General features: G+C 34.9%; 1 protein-coding gene across 2 annotated transcripts in view; it reads right to left on the bottom strand.

The window, feature by feature from the left end:
- Nucleotides 1-16483, bottom strand: part of LOC132853841 (anthrax toxin receptor 1-like) — a 38386-nt gene extending 21903 nt beyond the window's left edge. Inside the window, exons 1-10 of one of the 2 annotated variants that reach the window (XM_060881845.1) lie at nucleotides 15971-16483; nucleotides 9199-9270; nucleotides 8375-8446; nucleotides 6380-6461; nucleotides 6137-6170; nucleotides 5965-6044; nucleotides 4196-4264; nucleotides 3982-4062; nucleotides 3411-3471; nucleotides 1046-1144 (exon numbers count right to left, since the gene is read on the bottom strand). In XM_060881845.1, the coding sequence (XP_060737828.1) occupies nucleotides 1046-1144; nucleotides 3411-3471; nucleotides 3982-4062; nucleotides 4196-4264; nucleotides 5965-6044; nucleotides 6137-6170; nucleotides 6380-6461; nucleotides 8375-8446; nucleotides 9199-9270; nucleotides 15971-16125 (805 nt within the window). In that variant the 5' untranslated portion in view covers nucleotides 16126-16483. The remainder of the gene's footprint in view (nucleotides 1-1045; nucleotides 1145-3410; nucleotides 3472-3981; nucleotides 4063-4195; nucleotides 4265-5964; nucleotides 6045-6136; nucleotides 6171-6379; nucleotides 6462-8374; nucleotides 8447-9198; nucleotides 9271-15970) is intronic. The other variant, XM_060881844.1, reaches the window with a different exon arrangement.
- Nucleotides 16484-22971: the final 6488 nt, after the last annotated feature.

Below are 22971 nucleotides of genomic sequence, written 5' to 3'. Positions count from 1 at the left end.
AATGAGAGTTATCTCCTTCCATTAAAGAAGTGGAGAATGAATGCATGAAAAGCCACAACATTGCTTACACATTGAATTACCCTTAATGGGCATTATTGCATGTGTAAATCACAAACTTCACCTTTGAATCTAATATAGATAAGCTTGTGGGATCCTTTGAAACATTAAACCATGTTTAGATACAGTATAACACACCTGGAAAGCAAAATGTATTTAGAGTGCTAAATTTACTGTATAAATTTAATTCAAAACATAAGCTGATCACAAGCTTCTACTGTATGTAGTGCATAAGGTGCCTAATGTTAAACAGGTGGAACCATCAGCAAAAATATCTAAAATAAAACTAAAATAAAAAATAACACTACAACATAAAAAATTGCTAGCTATGAATAAAATTGTAACAAATTATTTTTTAATTAGTCATAAATTTTAAATTATGTGATTTTATGTAATGGTTTCTTTTTAGGTTTTAATGTAATTTCATAAGAAATTCTAAGAAAAAGTTAAACCTTTTTATAAGTGAAATGTATTAAATGTCTCAGATTTTAACCAAAACCAAACCTAGAACTTGGATAAAACAATGTTTTCAACAAAGAGCAGTTGTAATTTATACTAAAAGATGGTTTAATTAATTATATATAATTTGTACCAAGGACATTTAGCCTTACAGAATGGTGAGGAACTATAAATGTGGAATACATTTCCTTATATTGTAGCAAGATCACATGTTTAAACATTTTTGAAACTGCTCTTCACCCATCTTAAACCTTATAACACTGCAATTCATTTAGGATTATAATGTAAAAAAAAAAAATGACAGTGTTAAATAGGTGCATAATTGTATTTATGTAATTGTATAACATATTTAGAGTCATTAAAAGAAGCTATTAGGTGTAATTCTTTTGGTGTAATTTTGTAATAAACACTATTGATTTATTTATCTATCATGTTGTCATATATTATAAATACCTATTATTATGATTAGAATTATTAACACACAAGTTTATAATTTTACAGTAGGAATACACAGAATGAGCCAACTTACTCCTTGTGAGGGTGTCATTAATTCTGAAGCTGCACAAGACTTTATCCACATTCCTGGCATGAAGGAAGCCATTTCCCCTCACGACAACCTGGAATGACTCTGTAGAAGAAGGAGATTAATTGCTTTTTCAGAAATTGTCTTTTACATGAGAATAAAAATAAAGCAAGCTGTTAGTAAAAGCTGATATTTCTGTTCTTGTTTTGTAAAGTATGACGGCAGTTAAAGAAGGATGTTAATGATCCATGGTTTACGGGTTAGCCTAATATGGGGTAAAAACCAGGACCTTGGCACCCCTGTCATTAACTGTCCTGTCCGCTATGATTCCTGCCCCAATAAACCGCTATTACTGTTTCCTGTTTTGACCACAATATATCTCCAGCTTGCCCACTGCAACACAAATGTGCAACATCTTACAAAAAATGTGAAATGTATATATATATATATATATATACTGTATATACAGTATATGTATATATTTTTTTGCTCTGCCCGACCTGGACATGGCCTGGGACTTTAGCACTTTAGCATGTGTGTTGGGTTTCACTCCAAATTTCCAGCATTCTTCAAGGTCAGAAACATAAGTATGAACCCCTGAAACTTTACCATCCTGACCATAGTGGTTTTGAAAAACAGTCTTTTTCACCAAAGACTTTTGAGAGGCACTTTGCGGTAGGTGAAGTTTGTAGTTCAGCTGAAGACGACGTAACATTCAAAATAACCAAAGCCAAACAACACAAACCCTTGAAAAGGGCGCAATTTACAGAGCATTATCAAAAAGGAGTGATAGCAGCTGCTCTCCATAATGCTGACTATTCAGATCCATTTGGGGATTTTGTTTTTGATTTAGTTTCTTATCTTGGCCCAAAACGCTGCAAAAAAAAACCCTGCATTATAGCACTGACATCCGGAATCCAATAATCCGTCTATAAAAATCACTTCGCTTTCAGCTCGCTCCATCCAGCTGTCTCTGATTGATCCTCGGTTCGTTTTTTTGCCGACCCTCGTGTTCTTTGTAGTCAGCATTATTCTGCTAACTTGAAACAAAATGGTCTTCGGAGCTTCTTTCATCCTGCAAGCTCGCTCAAGAGTTCAACCCATAAACTAAGCACATTCTTCACCAGTGCTCATTATCTGCAACAGCCATAAACACTGTGACAAATCAGACAGGAAGCTTTATCTATGCTATTTCTGCCAGAACAGTGACTGTGACAGTTCAGATTTTGGTGTTTTATTTTGAGTGACCTAAATTTCACACCGTCTTTGTCACGTCATGACCTCAGCCATGTCGCAGCTGGGTTTTTGTACTCATTAATTAACAGGAGAAATAGCAACATCACACTGTTCGGTAATTGAATTTACATTCCTGGTGGCTTGTTGAAAAAAATATTAACTATTTAATACACTGAATGGCCTCGGTTTCAAAGTGGCCGACAAACATAAACCACGAAACATAAACCACCACCACCTTTGCAGTCACCAGACATTTAATTTGGTTTAGCTCTTTCCCATTATGTAGGTGTGTTTCTAACTTGTTTTAAGCCTTTTGTATTCAGCCCCTCATTGCAAGGTATATGCTCAGTTCTGTCGGGCCGTGATGTTAGTAAGCCATTTATAATTTGGCGTTATTTCTATTTGACTAGAGTTTTTGCTTGCCGATTTAGATGACCTGCTGTTGCTAAGTTTGTATGTATACAATAGTTTTGTATATCACTATCTACTTCTTTTTTCTGGTTGACTGTTCTGGTGTTTTTTCCTTTGTGACTTTTTGTTATCCATTGATGAAATAAAAGTTTAGAATTCCCACTGAAAAGCACACCTCCCTCTTAATAATGCCTCTTTGAGTCAATCCACACACATTCTTCTGGTTACTACTGTAAATACACTCACATGCTGCTCATTAACTCTTTACTTTTCTGTAGAAATGTTTCTCAATGTGTATCTCACAGGTCTTGTGTGCTCTTGAAACTTCTTCATTACTAAATCTACTTTGCAACAACTGCCGGCTGGAATTAGCTAAAAATGTTTCAAGACAGTAAATAATAAGTATATTTCCTTTTTTCTATGTTGGTTTAAAACAAGTTTACAATTCAACTACAGACATGCATCTTCTTTAGCTTTTCATTTTAGACCACTGAAAATGTGGTTTTGTGATTTCAGTGGATTTCTGTGGAGTTACAAATGTCTTTTAGCGAGACATGTTGCATTGCTAGCGATTCATGTTTGATGTGCCAGTAATGCACCGGATTAAACCACTTACTAAAAACAGAACTGAATAATGTCAGAGTCATGATGCGTGTCTTAATATGACGTGTCTGGTTTTCAAAGCATAGCTGGATGAATGGAGGTTGGACAGAGAGACACTCACCTCCAGCACAGATACTGGAAGGTTCTGCTGCAAGAATCTCGATGCAAGATCTTTTAAGGATCTAGTGAATACACAGACAGAAGTAGAGCGTGGAATTTTAATTATATCAACATGAATTGCAGACAATGAGCTTCTTTTAGCAGCCTGGATATAATTTTACACCCTTTTCTAAAACCCCTTCATTTAATTTTTCTCATATATTGTAACCTTTACATCCTGGCTTCTGAGTTCATGCACGTGACAGTATGAGGCAAGTCAGTATTGTTTCCTTGTAAACCTGTAATAAACTCTACTAATGTGTCAGAAACCTAAAAAATATCCTTTTTAACTTATTATTTTCTGTGATTTTTATATAATTATTCCTTGTCAGACTTTGATTTTTATAACATTGGATGTAACAGGTTGCAATAAGTGCAATTAAATGCACAAAAACTTTCACATGTCCACTGCCAGTGCCTTCAGAATTGATTTGGAAGCGTTCGGTAGAAACCTCCCAGTTCAGCTAATCAGAAGCGTAGGTCTTAGCTCATACATTTGTACATGGCGAATAATGCAGCACAGAAACCCTTACCGAATCGATCACACTCTGCAAAGCCTCAAACCCACCATTCACTGGGAAAACATGATCTTTGCTGTCTGCAATCTTGGCGAGCTGTAATAAAATGACAAATACAGTCATGTTGTACAGCAACACTCAAAACAAGCAGTACTTCCACATGGCTTGTGTTTTCAGGATTTCAATTTCCGAATTGTGTTTACTTAAAACATGGAAAAGCAATACACACCTGTGTTTCATTGAAGTCCTTCACCCCTACACAATAGACAGAAGCACCCAGGCTGCGGGAACGATTGGCCTAACATGCAACACAAAAATAAGTAGAAAGTAAGATCAGGGAAAACAAATATATAACGTACATGTATCACACAAGGCTTTGTGGAGTTTCTTGTTTTTTTGGTCAACTGACCAATCCAAGGAGCAAGGGTCGGATCAATATCTTGTGAAAATCATGAAAACAATAGGAAAGAAATAGGAACAGGTCAAAACACACAAAAGGACTTACACACATTCAACAGTTGGTAAGACTTCACAATATTTGTGAGTAGTTTAGGAGCCGGGGCGGGGCCTCTGCTCAAGACCTGACAAAACAATATAAATTAAACTATTGGTTCTAAAAAAATTTTACTCGGAAATTATCTTGTGGTACTCTAGTTTCTGAAGAGATGATCTTGTGAACTGAAGATCAGCTGCAGGACGTGAATATGATTCAGTTCAATTCAATTTATTTCTATAGCGCGTTTAACAATTCACATTGTCTCAAAGCAGCTATACATAAGTATATTAAATTAAAATTTAATAGTTTAAAGTTTAAAATTTAATAGTTTAAAGTTTAAAATTAAAATTAAATAATTAATTAAATTAATTATATATATATGTATTATAGAGGAACCAGACTCAGAAGTGAACCCCATCCTCATTTGCGTGACACTATAATAATGTAATAATAACAGTAAATCATGAAATGTAAATTATGTCCTTTCTACAACAGTTTGCAGTTGAGTGGAATTAAGCAACCAAGAGCTCCTGAGGAACTAATGAGTCAGCACAAGTTCACCGCAGACCCAACACTAACACCATCCTGTTGATGTTATTTTATTAAACGTATTAAACGCAGCCAGCAGGCAGACGCAACACGTCATAAAACTTGATAACTTAGAACTCTGCACAGGAGAGGACGTAATATGGTCTCTGTCACTCTCCAAGAGGATAAACTCTCCTGCGATGAGCTAAATATATATATGTTGTTTAATTAAACACATTCATAGACTCTCTTTCACATTATAGAGTTGCAGTATTTGTTATGCATTATACATTTCTACCTTGATTAATTAGTTAAGTAGCATAATTATGGTACACAGTGTTAGTTAATATTTAATTGAAACTAATCATTTGTTCCTTTTTAGACTTTAGTCCGTGTTTAGTCCTCCGAGATGCTGAAAAGTATTCAGAATATCATTAATCATAATTTTCATTATATTATTATTATTATTATTATATTATATCAATTCTGCTACAGTAGTTTTCTCATGATAGCTGGACCTTCACATTTATAAGACATAAACAAAGATACGCTATATTAGAAGTTTCCTTGTGATGTGAATTCTTTTGATATGAGTCTTGAATATAACTGTTTTGATTTGTACACTCAACTGGTACCATTGAGATAAATTTCTGGCTGTGCAGATGTGCAATAAGTAGCTCTTTTATTCCACTGCAAACTTGGCAGACGAATGGAACGTAAATCGACAAGACTCTCTTTTTATCTCCTCTTAAAACAAAGGCTTCAAAGTGTTGAGATGGAGACGAATGACAGGTGTATTGGTGTTTAGATCCGAACTGATTTATTCTTTTCATTTTCGTTCTTTTCTTTCCTTATGTGTGTATGTTGGAAAGATGAATCTGTGCTTCAGGCAGGTAGAGAAAAAGTCTGTTAAAGAAGCATTTCTATGCCAACAAGAATTGTTGTTTTTATTTTTTTATTTCTTTTTTGCCTACCTCTCTTTCAGCATAGTAAAAAAGATCCTCATGCAATTCTCCATCTGTGAGTGCGATGATGACACTCGCTGTCCGGTATCCTGTTTAATAACGACAGCACTGAGATCAGTTTCATGACATTAGTAAGGAGTTCACATGCAGATGCTAGAACGGGGATATTTAATGAACGTACCCTCTGTGTTCCCATAGTAAATCTGTTCACTCGCCTAGAAGATGAAGGTAATGTAAGATTAAAGTTGCCATGAAGTAATCATGTCAAAGACGTAGTAGTAAGAAGTAAATGATTCATGTGAAGAATTAAAAAAAAAAAAAGATGCGTAAAATTCATATATGTTGTCAACTAATGTGCTAAAATGTTTAAAAGTGCTAGAGATACAACATCGATTGACTATCATGGTTGTCACCATTGACTCACTCTTTGAATACCCTCGTGCATGAAAGTATCTCCTCCTGGTAGAACTCTCTGGAGCTCCTCCAAACCTCTGCGAATTTTGTCTCTGCCAGAAAAATAATCCACAGTAAATGTGATGGGATTAAAACTCTGTCCAGAGTAAATTACAAATAGCATCAATGCACTATAATACAATATGACATAAAATAACGGCTTGTTTATCTGGAAACTTTGTGTATGAAGCTTAAAGTTTACTATTTACTAAATCTACCCAATAGTATGCTTGACGTTTCTGCTCTAAAAATGTCCAAAACCCATCTGCGGTACCTTGATGGTTATTTGGGATTTCTTTAGAAATTTCAGATAGTTGAAAAGCCGCTTAATGGCTATGTGTCGCGGTGAAACAGACAGAGTCTAAGCAAGTCCATCAGTAATCAGATAGAGTCTCTGAAAGTCTACGATCCTCCTGTGACATCACATCATCATTTCGAAAACACAATCGAAAATGAAATTATGACCATGTGAAAGGCTTTCTTCATATTTTTATATATATTGTAGTGCTGATAAAATGAATTGTTGTTGATTGGGGGAATTGTTGGGGTGGACTTAATAAGAGGGTGGAAGAGGCAAGGAGTTTTATATTGGGGAGGAAGAAGAGGGTTGGACTTTGGTAGCCTTATCCACAGTGTCTTGCATTTATCACATTTATTCAACTAAGCAGTTGAGGGTTAAGAGCCTTGTGCAAAGGCCCAGCAGTGGCAGCTTGGTGGTCCCAGGATTTGAACTCCTAACCTTCCATTCAGCAGGCCAATGACATAACCACTAGACTATCAATTCCCCAGGAGGATGAACTAGCCATGGAAGGAACCCTGTTTTATTTTCTTCTTTTTGTTTACAAAATATTAGGAGACCTTTCGATATCTGTGATAAGTTTGTACAGTAATCATAAATAAATAACATTATAGCACCGGATCATTGTCTCTTGTCTCCCTTCTGAGAAGAGTCACAATGTCACAATACATTCTGCTTATCTATGGTTTGATCATCTCAAAAATGTGAGCTCCATTAGCCACGTTATCTTGGCTCAGATAAGCTCAGAAGTCATCCCTTATTAAACCGGATTTGGAGAAAGAAAACTCTCATGGATCTCATGAAATAACCTTTAGCGGATCAACTGCTGTCTGTCAGATTAATGTGTTTTTTATTCTTAGCTTTTAAGCAAATGAATAATGGTGTCTGCAGCTAAGAAAGTCTGCTGCTGCTACTGCTGTTCGCTGGTGTTGGCGTTAAAATTTAGAGAGGCAGATGGTCAGGAAATCAGGCATGTATGAAACTAGAAGCGAGGAAGCCAGTAAATATCTCTTACTTTTCCCAGACAAATAAAAAAATCTTTATGATTATGAGCATATCCATCGTTTAAAAAAAAGACTATCTTTTCCATACAGGGAAATATATGCTGAAAACTTGGCAAGACTATTTTTAGAGCAGTTGTTCTATTGTATCTCAAACTGCATGGATCATTATCTATTTATAAAATTTTCTTGGCCAGCGGTAATCATGTAAAATTTCTCATGTGTTTAATGCTTATTTTCAACCTGATACCTTGCTATCAGTTTTATAGAGTCCAAGGTCCAGCAATGACATATTTAGTTTGGAAACATAAGTTAAGTTACATTTCAATTCAATACTAAATTCAATTCAGTTTAAAAATAATGCATTTAACAATAGATTTTGTCACAGAGAAGATTTCTTCCTCCTCCTCCTCTTCTTCTTCTTTTTCTTCTTCTTCTTCTTCTTCTTCTTCTTCTTCTTCTTCTTCTTCTTCTTCTTATTATCTATATGGTTGCCAATGACATCTAATATAAAACAAAGTGCCTTGGTAAGTCTTGCTGTTACTGATGTTTCACCCATTACAGTATCTCTGGGACATTTAAAAGTTCACTACTTCATTATCCAGTGTGATGTCCTGCAGGAACTAGCAAGATTAGCAAGTTAACCCTAAAAAAATCGTTCACTCACCTGTCCTCCGTTAGCCGCATGAGAATCCGGCCCTCTGTGGAAAATACGATGAAGGACATTCGAAGCTGTGGGCTGAGGGAAATAAGCAAATGAATTACTTGCCTAATGTAACTACATGATTCATATGTGAATTGAAAAATCGAAACACAATTTACTTAGTTGCGTTTTTTATTGGTAGCATGTGCGAGTTACATAACATTCAACATTAGAGTAACAAAACAATCAACCACAACAACAACAAAATCAACAAAATCAACAAGAACCCTGGCATTTAAGGAAGGTTGGGCATTAAAAAATTGTATTCATTTTATTTATATATCGGTATTATATATATATATATATATATAATACCGATATATATATATATATATATATATATATATATATATATATATATATATATATATATGTATGTATATAATACCGATATATAACAAATATAAAAACAATATTTCTTCTGCCAGTTCCCACCCACCAGCCAGCTCTTCTCTATCACATTACTGTTATCAACCAAGACACCTGAATGCAACCATCTGCATCTTTTCAAACTGCTGTATTACATCACAGGGCAGTGATGTTTCCTCTCTGAGGAAACTCACGTCTGTCCTCTTCCACGTACATGAGCTCACAGATACTCATGATGGGCTAGTATCACTGTGATTGACAAGGTGAGAGTTTATATACCCCCTCCCTTCCAGCCCACCCAGCCAATCCTTACTCCTTTGCCTCTAGCGCTTTTCTGTTGTTTTCCCTCTATGTTGATTTTACTTCACTAAGAATTCCCACTTATTCTAAAGCATCTTTGTGAGTTTAAATCCTCTTACCTAATGAACTTATAAGCCAGATGTGCAACAAAATTATAGATCTCAGTCCAGTGATGCTGCACACTTCCAGACCTGCATAAAGGACCAGACACAGTGTTAGAGTAGCGTATGTACTGTAGTAGTGTCACATGAAATATCACAGTATATTCAAAGTCATTGTATCAAATCATAAGTATGTAATAATAATAAATAAGACATGGACTGAATTAGTCTTATTGTATATTCTAGTCTCGTTTTTACAGAGTCATTAATTAGAAATGTTTTCTAGCTTTGATATGAAACAACTGGTATTTTTTTCACTTTTGGAATAAATATAAATTTATTTTGAAATTCAGGCATTTTTAATTCATTTTATATTTCTGTAAAGCTGCTTTAAGACAAAGTCTATTGTAAGTCTAATGTGCTATACAACTCAAATTGAATTGAATTCAAATCCTCTGGAAATTTCTAAATCACCACTTAATTGCATTGATGAAAGTAATCAGTTGTTTTATTGAAAAAAAAAATGGCTCCAAAGCTAGTGGGCCATTTATTTTTGTGCCAAGCATGTCTCCCAGAGCAAAAAATTTGTTTTTCTTTTCAAACACAACCTTTTAAAATGACTCAAAGAGCATGTGATATAATGCAACCATATGCTTAAACCCAACGCTCAGCCTTCTGGCTATACGATGGAGAATAATTGTGTGGCTGAAGTGTCTGAGCTAAAAGTCACTTAATGAAAAAAAAAAAAGATAATTGCCATGAGCTCATGATCTCATTATTGTGGTTCATGGTTTTGTTTTGTTTTTCCTTTAAGAAATTACAGAAACCAGACTGATGAATGGACCGATCTCTGATCCAGATGTGAAGATAAAATGTGATACAGTCAACATACAGTATAAGAGACACACATGACATGACATGACATTTAGTCCTAATGTGTCTCTTGGCATCTGTCCAAGTGATGGCTAATGTGAAATGTCTTCATAGCATCGAATTTATTCCAAGAAGAGTGCTTAACCTATTCGATTGAGTCATGTCATGATTTCCCAGGCATGAATGACTTCTCAGTCTGGGTCAGAGAGGACATTTTTATTTACTTTATTTTTTAAGAGATAAATTACATGTTCTATCAGCTGGTCTTAATGTTAGACAGAAGGATAACGTATAATTTCAATCAACGGGTTTGTGCTGTTCATCAATAAAAATTATTACACACACATACACACTTAAAAAGTGTTTTTTTTTCTCAAGCATTTCAGGCCCATAATAATCTACAGAGTTTAATATTTCTTCTTGTTTCTGCACCTAAAATAACCAGCAAAGACATTAAAGTGCTCACAAGACAAAGTTTAGATAAACTGGTGTGGTCAGAAAAAGTGACAAAATGGTTACAAACAGATTCACCAACTCATTCAACCCTTCTTCTGTTTTCCTTTGTTACTAAGATACAACTGCGTCCCTATGCAGAGCCAGCTGCCAAAAAAAGGGCCAAAACTTTGGAACATCTGGATCTCATGGTGAAACGGGTTCAAGAAAAGTAGAAATGAAAAAGAGGAGAAAAGAGAATGGGAAATAAATGCAAGTGTAAAGAGTAACACAAACAGGTTGTCAGTCACAACTGGACAAAAGAAAGCATTCAGTATGTCCAGATTATGTGAAACATAACCCAGCTAAAGTATGTGTATAAGTTTATATATCTGCCATAAAGAAGCAAAAAAATGGACTATAACTAACGTTATGTAACGTAATAGATCTAGCGTTGACCTCTGTGAGATCTGGTGAAGAACTGAGTGTCAAAAACATAGTATGAAGGGTTTAGTTTTAAATGCTTTTGATGTTTGATGGAACATATTATTACATGGTGCTTGTTTTCTAAATGGCCACATTTTTCATTCATTTATCTAACCATTCATTCATTCATTCCTTCATTCATTCATTCATCTTCTAGTGCTTTATTAATGTCAGGGTGGTGGTGGATCTGGTTGATCCCAGGAACACCATGTGCTAGGTGGAGATACAGAGTTACTGTTAAAGGGACACAGAGGCTTTGATAGACAGAGAGACAGACACACACACACACATGCATGCACACACGCATGCACACACACACACACATGCATGCACACACGCATGCACACACACACACACACACACACATACGTACACACACACACACACACACACAAGTTTCTATCTATCTATCTATCTATCTATCTATCTATCTATCTATCTATCTATCTATCTATCTGTCTGTCTGTCTGTCTGTCTGTCTGCCTATCTATCTATCTATCTATCTATCTATCTATCTATCTATCTATCTATCTATCTATCTATCTATCTATCCAGCCATCCAGCCATCCTGGGAAACATCTCCTCTACATGTTTTAGGGTACTGCAAGGGGGAGAATCCTGGAGAACTCAGAACTCAGAGCAAAACAACATGGACAAAAAAGACTTGTAAAATTACATATAAACGTAACCTTGGTTCAGGCTCAGAAACAGTTGTGAGTTGTGATGCAGCAGCATACACTGCATCAACATATATATGACATGCAAGTGTAGTGTTTTAGGAAATGCAGTCGTTTCAATGTAACTGTTCAGCTAATTATAACGATTTAAACTTTAAAAGTCTTTAAAAAAAGTCTCAGAATTCCAGTACATGGTTTGGGTTTTAAGGAATAAAATGTGACACCGGAGTGACTCCTTACTGATGACTCCTTACTAATTAAATGTCATCTAATAAAAGACTTCACCACATCAATAATTACACTCAGTACTGTTCATAAATATGTATAGAAACAATTAGATTTACAACAAGCACTTTAATATAAACATGTGATGTAAACCAGAGAGCTGTCAGAGCTGCTATTATAGAAAATGAATCACCATCTTCTGACCAATCAGATTCAATTCAACAGCATTTGCGGTATAATAAGCCTATAACACCAGCTGTACCTCTACATCAATTTGGGACATTTATCTACATCCCACATGTCTACTATAGGAATGTAAAGTCCATCCGTGCCTAAAAAAGGACAAAAACTGTTTTTGCCTTCCATAAGGCGAAATAAAAAGGTTGTACTGTATAAAGGTTCCTATCTGGACCAAAAAAAAAGAACCAAACCAAAAGAAATCTTTGAAATGTTTCAAATACAATGATAAGTTTGTGCTCAGTAAAAATATAATAGGTAAACTACCATGAATTTATCAAATATTATACAAATATGATACAAAATGTATACATTTTTTTTTTATTATTATTTTGCTTAAAGGTGAAGTAAGGACTTCAATAATGTGTTATATATGTTTTGTCCAACAAGATTTCTCAAATGTATTTTTTACCATGCAGATAAGTGGCACGAGTTGTGAGCATGCGCTTACCTCAGAAACAACAAAACAATACTGCTAATAATGTTTTTTTTTTTTTTTTTATGAATCTCAGGTTGAAATGCGATACACTCATGTCTGATACAGAACCAAAAGCGTTGCGGCGTAAAACGTTGACTGCCTCCAAGCAGCTACTGCAATTATAACCAGATGCTGTTCCATTTGTCTATCCATTAATTCAGCCTGTCTCTGGTTCTGGCTCGGGCCCCTGCACTAATCCTTTGGTTTCTTAAAGTTCTTATATAATTAACAATCAACCTTATAATGAAATCAAGATGTTATCTCAGCAGGATAATTCAAAGCTTTAACGCAAAAATGTGTTATTAAATCTGACTAAATACAGTATTTTTTAAATGAATAGGCTAGTAAATATTTTCTTAGTTAGCATGATGAAGAGGGAGTGCGTAAAATAAAGAGAAAGGAAAAAGAAAGAATAACATTTTTGTCTGTTGGGAAGTAATAAGGCTTTTACTTTTTGTAAAAGTTATATTATATACCAACAGACCAAATGCATTGCAACCCTTTGATGATGTTTTCTTAATATTCACATAGGATAAGAGCACTAAATGTTAAACAGCATGCAAAGCTAAAATACAGATTGTTCTTCATTCTTCCATGGAGTACCTAAAGCGGTTGGTTTGTTCATCACCAGGAACAGAAGAGTTGTTAAATAAATGATATTTATTTCTATATTCGGTTCTCAACATAAATTAACCCTTGTATGGTGTTCGAATTTTTGTTACTCAGCCAGTGTTCGTGGGTCTGGTGGACCCGCTGCATTTTTTTTTGTTTTTAATTCAACACAATCAAAAATTTTATGTTAAAATACTCTACAGATGTTTACTTTATCCCATTTACAAGCAATATAAACAGCATATATGGTTAATATTTGCTCTTTACCTTTATTACATCACCTATTTTAATGAAAGTGCTACTCGTTTATTTTTTTTTTTAATAAAATCTAAGTAAAAAAAAAAGAAAATTAAATCAAATTTAATCAAGTTATGAGTGGGGAAAAAATCAACAAATCTACAAGGAAGCAAAGTTTTTAAAAACTATTGATGTTTATGAATATGGGTCTCACAGACCCGAACACCATACAAGGGTTAAATTTAATCCCATATTATAAGTCTTACAAAACAGACTGTAATTTGTTGAATATGGTTTCTTAGTTTCTTAGTGCCATTGGAATACTATCAATAATTCAGACTCTTTTCTTTTTTCTGGCAAAGACGTGTTATAGTAAAGCCTTTCACGCTTAAACACTGGACAAGACTATACTAAAAAAAACTGCTGCTGTAATCATAAAGACTGTTGTGTGCTCATCCCAGGACTGTACATTTTATTACCCGCTCATACTGAACATCTGTCCAAGATATTTCATACTTTTTAACTTTACGTAATTGTAGAAAAATGGTGAAGAGTTATAATCATTTTATAGTCATTTTCCTCCATCAGGGTTTTTTTCTTGTCAGCATCAACTCCAGGCTTGTTTCAGGATCTTAATCCACACCAGAATTCTGTGGCAATATCTTATTTTAAAAGTACTATACAAATAAATTTCAATTAAATTGATTGACCAAAGAAATGCAAATTTAGATTATAGTATATTCATGTCAAGCAAAGTCGGAGAAGCACCACCAATTTAACACTTGGGTGTGAAGGGTTGGCCAAACAAACATTGGTTTACTTTCTTCCTGTAACTCTTATGTATAGTTCTAATCCTTTAATTTCCCTAGCAACTGTATGTTTGTCATGCTGAGTAACATCAAGAATCAGAAAGAGTAAGGGCGATATGTACAGCATAGATCATCGTCATCGTCATCATCATCATCAGAAGTAGCAGCAGCAGCAGCAGCAGTAAACTTAATCATTGTCAAAGTTGCAGTGGATCCCAGGAATGAACCAGGAATACAGCAGTCCATCACTGGTTTATGTGTATATTAATAAAAATAAAACCCTGAACATAGATATAGGTTGATGGCATCCTACTGTAAATCTGTAACCCAGTGAACCAGAGTTAAAGTATTCATTGATAAAGACTTCAAAGAACTTTTGTACGTCACTCTGGATAAGGGTTTCTGCCAAATGCTGTAAATGTAAATGTAAATGATTTGTGGTGGTGAGGTGGGAGGAAAATGGAGGTACCCTCTAAGGTTTCTAGAGGTTTCTAAGAAGAAACAGTTTTGGTTCCCCAAAGAGTTTTTCAATGAATGGTTCTTAAAAGAACCAGTTTTTCATAGTGCCATAAAGAGTTTTATTGTCTGAATTTTATTGTCTGAAGAAACTTTTCTCCAATAGAAAGAATGGAAACATTATATAAATTGTTTTTTGGATGTTAATTATTTTAAGGATGTTTAAGGTCCTTCATAGAGCTTCATATGTCATGACAAAAAACCTTTATTGGATCAGAAGATGGAAATGAGATCCATGAAGCGTAGCCTGTGGGTCAGTACATTTTTTATTGGTTTTAGGGAATCATAAACCACGTATCAAACTTATTATATTTATTATTATTGATTAGAAATTAATAAACAATGCTCATTATGAGACCCCTGGTCCAAGAGGATTTAAAACCCTCACTGTAAGAGCATGTCATTGCATGGAAAAGTTGATATTTTTTATTGTAGCTATAGGCACTGGCACAGAGAATTCAGTATGACTGCACTGTCTCATACAAGGCATCATTGTTTTAGGATGCAATAAATATGGCAAAAAGGAAGTGCTTAACAGGAAGTAATTGTTTCATCAGGTGAAAATAAGGAAATGCATTTTTAAGAAGAAGCCTTCATCTTTTATCCAACAGTGACAGCTTGATGGTGCTGGGGCTTGAACCACCAACCTACTCAACAACAAACAAGACCCGTAACCATATGAGATACCAGCAATTCAGCTTTCCTTTGACACCAAACTCCTCCTCCATTTACTGATTACTCCTAATCACTGCTGATCTCAAACCTGAAGTAAGAGTTCAGTCACAAAATATTAAGAAAGAAAGAAAGAAAGAAAGAAAGAAAGAAAGAAAGAAAGGATGGATGGATGGAGGGAGGGAAGGAGACTGGACAGAAAGAAAGAAAGAAAGAAAGAAAGAAAGAAAGAAAGAAAGAAAGAAAGAAAGAAAGAAAGAAAGAAAGAAAGAAAGAAAGGATGGATGGAGGGAAGGAGACTAGTCAGAAAGAAAGAAATAAAGAAAGAAAGAAAGAAAGAAAGAAAGAAAGAAAGAAAGAAAGGGTGCAGGGAGACTGTAAAAAAGAAATTAAGAAAGAAAGAAAGAAAGAAAGAAAGAAAGAAAGACTTGGGTGGGAGATTTGGAAAAAAGATCCCCGCATTCATCAGATCATCAGGATTCTGCTTGGCTTTCCTTTAATCAACTATCATTATTTGAGGTGCAAAGAAAACTTACTTATCCAAGACGAAGTAGAGGTCGAAACCTCCATAGCAGGACGGTGTTGCTACTCCTTCATCTGGAGATAAACCCACATTCCCATCAGCAATCCACACCAGCAAGAAACACAGCAACAACACTATCGACCAGCTCTTCCACTTAGTGTGAGCCATGGTCTTGATATGACAAAACAAAAGAAAGGAAATCTCGAAGCATAAGTCTGAGAATGATGTCTTCTTTACTGCAGGTACTCCACACTGCAACCTGAGATCGGGTCAAACCATCCTGGGAAATAGTTTTGCGTGTCTTTAAAGTTCCAGAACCAATTAAGGATGCTTAAGTAATGGATATAAAAAAAACAAAAACAAAAACAAAAAAACAAACAAACAAAAAAAAGCACAACAACAATTTAACAGATGATGCAGGAATGTGGTCCAGGAATGTGAGCTGAGATAACCGGTTGTTTTAAAAAACAAATAAAAATAACTTTTTTGCATGCACAAATAAACACAGACATGTACTGGATGGAATCAAGCACCTCACTGACCCAGTTTCTCGATTCGGCATTAGAAGGAATGAGAATTAGAGAGAGAGAGAGAGAGAGAGAGAGAGAGAGAGAGAGAGAGAGAGAGGTGGGAGTGTGTGTATGATTGTTCATCACTGTCTTTCAGTCTGTATCCCCACATGTTCCAAAACAGATAGAAAAAAAAGTTTGTCTATAAGAATGAAAATGTACTGGGTGTGTAGTGCTAGTGCCACCTAATGCCAGAGAGCAGCAATGACTCTCTCTCTCTCTCTCTCTCTCTCTCTCTCTCTCTCTCTCTCTCTCTCTCTCTCTCTCTCTCTCTGTGTGTGTGTGTGTGTTTGGTCAGACTAAAAATTATCAGTATATATAAAATCATTTTCAACCATTCCAAAGAAATTTCTAGCACAAGTTTAGAATTATGAAGCGCATACACCTTGTTACTTTTTTCTCTAATAAGGTTGGTATATATCTGTATAAGAAACCTGAATAACTTTTTTAAAAATGTATAATTGTAAAAATGTCACGTCGCTGTTGGTTTCTATCTTGAACTCCACTTCCCATGACTCACGAAACACCGGTTCGAAATCACAATCGCCCTTTTAAAAATATGGACTTTCAAACAAATTAAAAAAAAACTTTGCGGAATTTGCGTAATCCATTATTGCTTTATTGTTAATAAAATTATGTTATGAGTAGTAGTAGTAGTAGCCTTTATTGTCACTGGACACTGGTACCAGCGAAATTAGCCATCAACCTGTCCATACATACAATACATACAATATGACAAGGGGGGGAGGACAGGAAGACAGGGGATTGAAGAAGAAATGCAGCACAACATGAGGGAAGGGAGGAGGAAAAAAAAACAACCCCCAGACTATGCTCCTGTGGGGAGTACAGTGTGGGAACAGGAAAAACTCCTCAGCAACATAAGGACATAAACAAGTATGCTATAAACACACGACTTGCAACAGGTGAAGGGAGTGGGAGGTGGAGGTAATCCAGCACAGGCAAGCAGCCATCAGGTCCTGCAGCCTTTATCCTCGCAGCCTTTATCCTTTATCCTTTATCCTCACATAATATACCTACCTCTTCCGGGTTGTCTGAATCGGTGCACGAAACACATTAACAAATCAGAAAACACATTAACAAATCAGAAAACACAATGACATTTCAGACAACCCGGAAGAGGTTGTTATAGTTTGTGATTGGACAAGACACCTGTCACTCAAGGTATACATGAAGTTCAACAGTCTGCCGCAGGGAAAAGTTGGAATGGATGTATGGAATGGATTACTGTGGATTAATTCTGTTATTTTCTTATATTTAAACGGAGAACTTTACACATAAGATTCCATACCTGTATATCTTGAGTGACAGGTGTCTTGTCCAATGATCGGTAAGTTTCCATTCAAAAACGATACCTACCGTTTCCGGGTTGTCTGATTGTCCTTGTGTTTTCAGATTTGTTAATGTGTTTTCGGATTTGTTAATGTGTTTTTGGATTTGTTCATTTGTTTTAGGATTTGTTAATGTGTTTTCGGATTTGTTAATTTCTTTTCAGATTTGTTAATGTGTTTTCGGATTTGTTAATGTGTTTTGCACTTCTCGGCCACCATACAGATTTCATTTCAAGCCCTCATTTGTGTTATAGTCTTTTTAAAGCAATGTATTAAACAGAGTAAATCGTACTTCAATACAAAGTACTTCATTGGATTTAGAACACAGAACTTTATTCTGAAAATCTTACACAGTAAAAGCAAATGCAAAGGTCTAATGTAAACATACCAACTATTCCACTTTTAACAAAACTAGTTAAAAGTGGAATAGTTGGTATGTTTACATTAGATCTTTGCATGCACCATGCACCTTTTTTTGTTGGGATTCCTGCCTCCACCCTATGTATGCAGAGTCTGTTTGATCTCCCTGTGCTTCAGGGGTTTCTTCTGTATACTCTGTATACTATTTTGATTTTGAACCAAATTCGAATGTATTTCTATAGCACTTTTAACAATAGACATTGTCACAAAGCAGCTTTACAGAACATAAACATAAAACAAACGGTTAATAAAAAGATTAATACTGTATAACACAAAAAAAATCAAGATTAAAAAGATTGGATGACCTGTAATTTTCTGTTGTTAAACTCTGATAAGACAGAAATACTACTTATCGGTCCAAAAACCAGTACACAGAAGCTCTGACACTTCAACTTCCATTTAGAGGGATGTACTATAACTACCAGCTCAACAGTGTAAGACCTGGGTGTTATATTAGACAGCAACTTGTCTTTTCAAAATCATATCACCCAAATTACAAAACCAGCCTTCTTCCACCTTAGAAATATTGCCAAGCTAAGAATCCTATCTTCATGCTAAGACGCTAGTTCATGCATTCATGACCATTAGACTGGACTACTGTAATGCATTACTAGGTGGTTGTCCTGCATCTTAAATAAATAGGCTACAGTTAGTCCAAAATGCAGCTGCCAGAGTTCTAACCAGGACAAGAAAATATTATCATATAAACCCAATTTTATCATCTTTACCATGGCTACCTGGTATGTATAGAATTGATTACAAACTGCTGCTACTTATGTTACAATCCTTCACGGTCTCTGAGATCACAAAACTCAGGACTTCTGGTAGTTCCCAGAATATCTAAGTCTACTAAAGGGGGTAGAGCGTTTTTGTATTTAGCTCCCAAACATTGGAATAGTCTTCCTGATAGTGTTCGGGGCTCAGACACACTTTTCCAGGTTAAATGTAGATTAAAATCTTATCTCTTTAGTCAGGCGTACACTTAATACTTTCCATAATATTGTGCTCTAATACATCTGACCACATGCACATTATCATCCAGTGCTTGCTAATATTATGAAGAGCAGCTTGTTAATCCCTCTCCACTGCTTCTGTCTTTCTGGAGCTGGTAAATCTCTAAATGTCTCAGGATCCTCATATGGTTGGCCTCATCTCAGTGAAGGTCCAAAATCTTCATACACATTGAAGGCAGTCGGAGCTGGTACAATTTCTGGATGCCTCGGGATGGGTAGGAAGAGAGAAGCAGTGTAGAGGAATTATCGTAACTGCTGTTTATAACATTGGCAAGCACTAGATGATAATGTGCATGTACTAGAGCACAGGATTATGGGAAGTGTTAAATGTATGCTTGACTGAAGAGAAAGTTTTTAATCTACATTTAAACTGGGAAAGTGTGTCTGAGCCCTGAAAACTGCCTGGAAGGCTATTTCAAAGTTTGGGATGTAAATACAAAAACGCCCTTCCAACTTTAGTAGATTTTGATATTCTGTGAACTACCAGCAGTCCTGAGTTTTGTAATCGCAGAGACCGTGAAGGATTGTAGCGTGTTAGAAGACTAGTTAGATATGTGGGAGCTAAACCATTAATGGCCTTGTACATAAGTAGCAACAGTTTGTAATCAATTCTAAACTTAACAGGTAGCCAATGTAGAGATGATCAAATTGGGGTTATATGATCATATTTTCTTGTCCTTGTTAGAACCCTGGCAGCTGCATTTTGGACTAACTGTAGCCTTAAGATGCAGGACAACCACCTAGTAATGCTGGAACCAGTAAAGTTTTCATTCACTAGTTCTGGGTCAATGACTGAGGTTTGTTAAATGAAAGGAAAATGTGCACACAGCTCTACATGCTGTGTGCACAGAAGACATTTCACTAGCATCACTAGCAGGTAGATCAAGTGATAGAGCATCTATAAAAATTGACATAATTTTAATTATTTTATTTCGTGTTTTCTTATACTTTAAAAAAACAAAGGCTGGATAAATTTTATGGACATGAAAATGTCATGTCACTGCCGATTACTACCTTGGACTCCACTTCCCAGGATTCACCACTACACTACAGGACTCATGAAACACCAGTTTGAAATCACACCCTTTAAATAATACAGTCTTTCAGACTGCAAAATTGTGCTCTAGGTAGTTGTAATTGTAAGTTTTTGAGTCTGTGTGTGCTTCAATTCACCGTAGAAGTCGACACCTTTTTTCCTCACCCTTAATGTCATTTATTATACCGTTCAGGATTTTTGTTCTTTTAATGTCTTCTAATGTGCTTTTCCTTTCATTTTCTTAATAAATTATAGGTAGCTGCTGCTGCCCAAAAGAAAACAAAAAACTTTGCGTTATTTGCATAATGCACTGTTGCTTTATTTATCTTCATTATTTATTTCATGACATTGTATAAAATGAGTCTCATCATTTGATTAATCACAGTTGAACAACATGGAGACTCAAATCCGTCACTGTAAATCTCTGGATTTATTTTCCAGCGGTGTTGCTATGGAAGTTTGTTGCACTTTCCAGCTGCATCTCGCATTCTACGACAAACAAACAAACAAACAAACAAATAAATAAATAAAAAAGAAAACAGACAAACAACTTGACAAAAAAGAGAACGTCAGAGGATTTGTAGATGATTGTGTGTTTAAAACAGTTATACAATATACTAGAAATGGTCGTCCTGTGCTTGAATAATCACTGTTGTGTTTAATTACCCCATACAGCAGGTCATAGATAGAGTCTCGCATTTGCAAAAGTGACATCTGCTGTTCACCCAGTTCTGTCCAGGATAGTACATTTTATCATCAGCCCTATCATTACAAACGAAGAAACCTGAAAAAAGAAAGAAGTTATGGCAGCTCAATATGAACAGACATGAGCACAGCACGACATCTACATGTGTTTATTTACCTGTTTTCTGTTGCAGGCATTTAGCTGCGGTGGTCACAGAAATGACCGCAAATAGGACAAAACACAAGAGCACTGCCTTCTTCATCATGGTCTGTCGAACAAAACAAGTAAATTCATTCATTCATTCATTCAACCCCCAACCCTGGAGGTGTGAGGAGAACGTGCTAACCACTAAACCACCGTGCCCCCAAACAAGTAAATAAAGTAAATAAATATCAGCATGACATGTGTGTGTATATATATATATATATATATATATATATATATATATATATATATATATATATATATATATATATATATATATACATAGATCAGAATCACAAACAATCCCAATAATGTTGGAATGCACACTCACTGTTTCGAAGTTAAGTCTGGATGATCCGATACTCCAAAATCTGCAACTGAAATCTGTCTTTATATACAGCAGAAAAGGGGGCTGTAACATGCATGTTAATATGACTTTGTTAGTCTTATTATAATGTTTAAATAAGGTGTTGGTCTTTGTTTGTCTATACTGCTAACATACCATGTTTGCCCAATTAAATCGGTTAGCTAAAAGGAGTGGGTTGTGGGTGGGTTGTAAAAAAAATCATACTATGGTGACCAGCTACAATGTGATCAACCTGGCTGCTTTCTAGCTCTTTCTGGAGGCCCCCTGTGCTGAACTCTTCTAGAGGCCAACAAGGCGGCGTACAGCACATGCACATACTGTAATTAGCTGTCCAGTGTGTGCAGCAGTCTACAGCTTTATGGAGCTCACTTCAACCTCTGTTCTGCGTTGTCCGTTGTTTGTTTATGTAGCCATGTGCCTTTTGTTTTGATTATTGTCCTGTCTCCTGTTTCACTCACGTGTCATGATTAAGCTGGCCGATTTTCAGTTTTGCTCTTGATTACTGAATCTATTTAAACCCTCATGTGTGTTATAGTCTTTGCGAAGCAATGTACTAAAGAGAGTAACAGAGTACATCGTACTTCATTACAAAGTACGTCAATGGTTTTAGAACACAGAACTTCATTCTGAAAATCTTTCCCAGTAAACGAAAAAGCATAGGCCTAATGTAAACATACCAACTATTCAGGTTGGCCAGACAATTATTTCCTGAATATTCATAAATATTTATCCTTATATCCACGTAATGACAATTAACATATATTTATGTGTGTGTATATATATATGTGTGTGTGTGTATACATATATATGTATACATATATATGTATACACATATATATATATATATATATATATATATATATATATATATATATATATATATATATATATATATATATATATATGTGTGTGTGTATACATATATATGTATACATATATATGTATACACACACACACACATATATATATATATATATATATATATATATATATATAAATATATATATATATATATATATATATATATATATATATATATATATATATATATATATATATATATATATATATATATATATATATATATATATATGTGTATATATATATATATATATATATATATGTATACATATATATACACACACACATATATATATATATATATATATATATATATATATATATATATATATATATATATATATATATATATATATATATATATATATATATTTATATATCACTGATTCTCAAGATAAGGGACAAAACATGTCCCCCATCAAAATTACAATTTTAAAAAGTTACAATTTGCCTTAAAAAACAATAAATTGTTTCATTTAAAAAGGCTTTAAAAGTTGGATATGAAAGACT

Source organism: Tachysurus vachellii, chromosome 11 (assembly GCF_030014155.1).
Source record: "Tachysurus vachellii isolate PV-2020 chromosome 11, HZAU_Pvac_v1, whole genome shotgun sequence".
NCBI classification, from domain to species: Eukaryota; Metazoa; Chordata; class Actinopteri; order Siluriformes; family Bagridae; genus Tachysurus; species Tachysurus vachellii.
The sequence above is the reverse complement of the archived record's forward strand: the minus strand, read 5'-3'. Positions and strand labels throughout refer to the sequence as shown.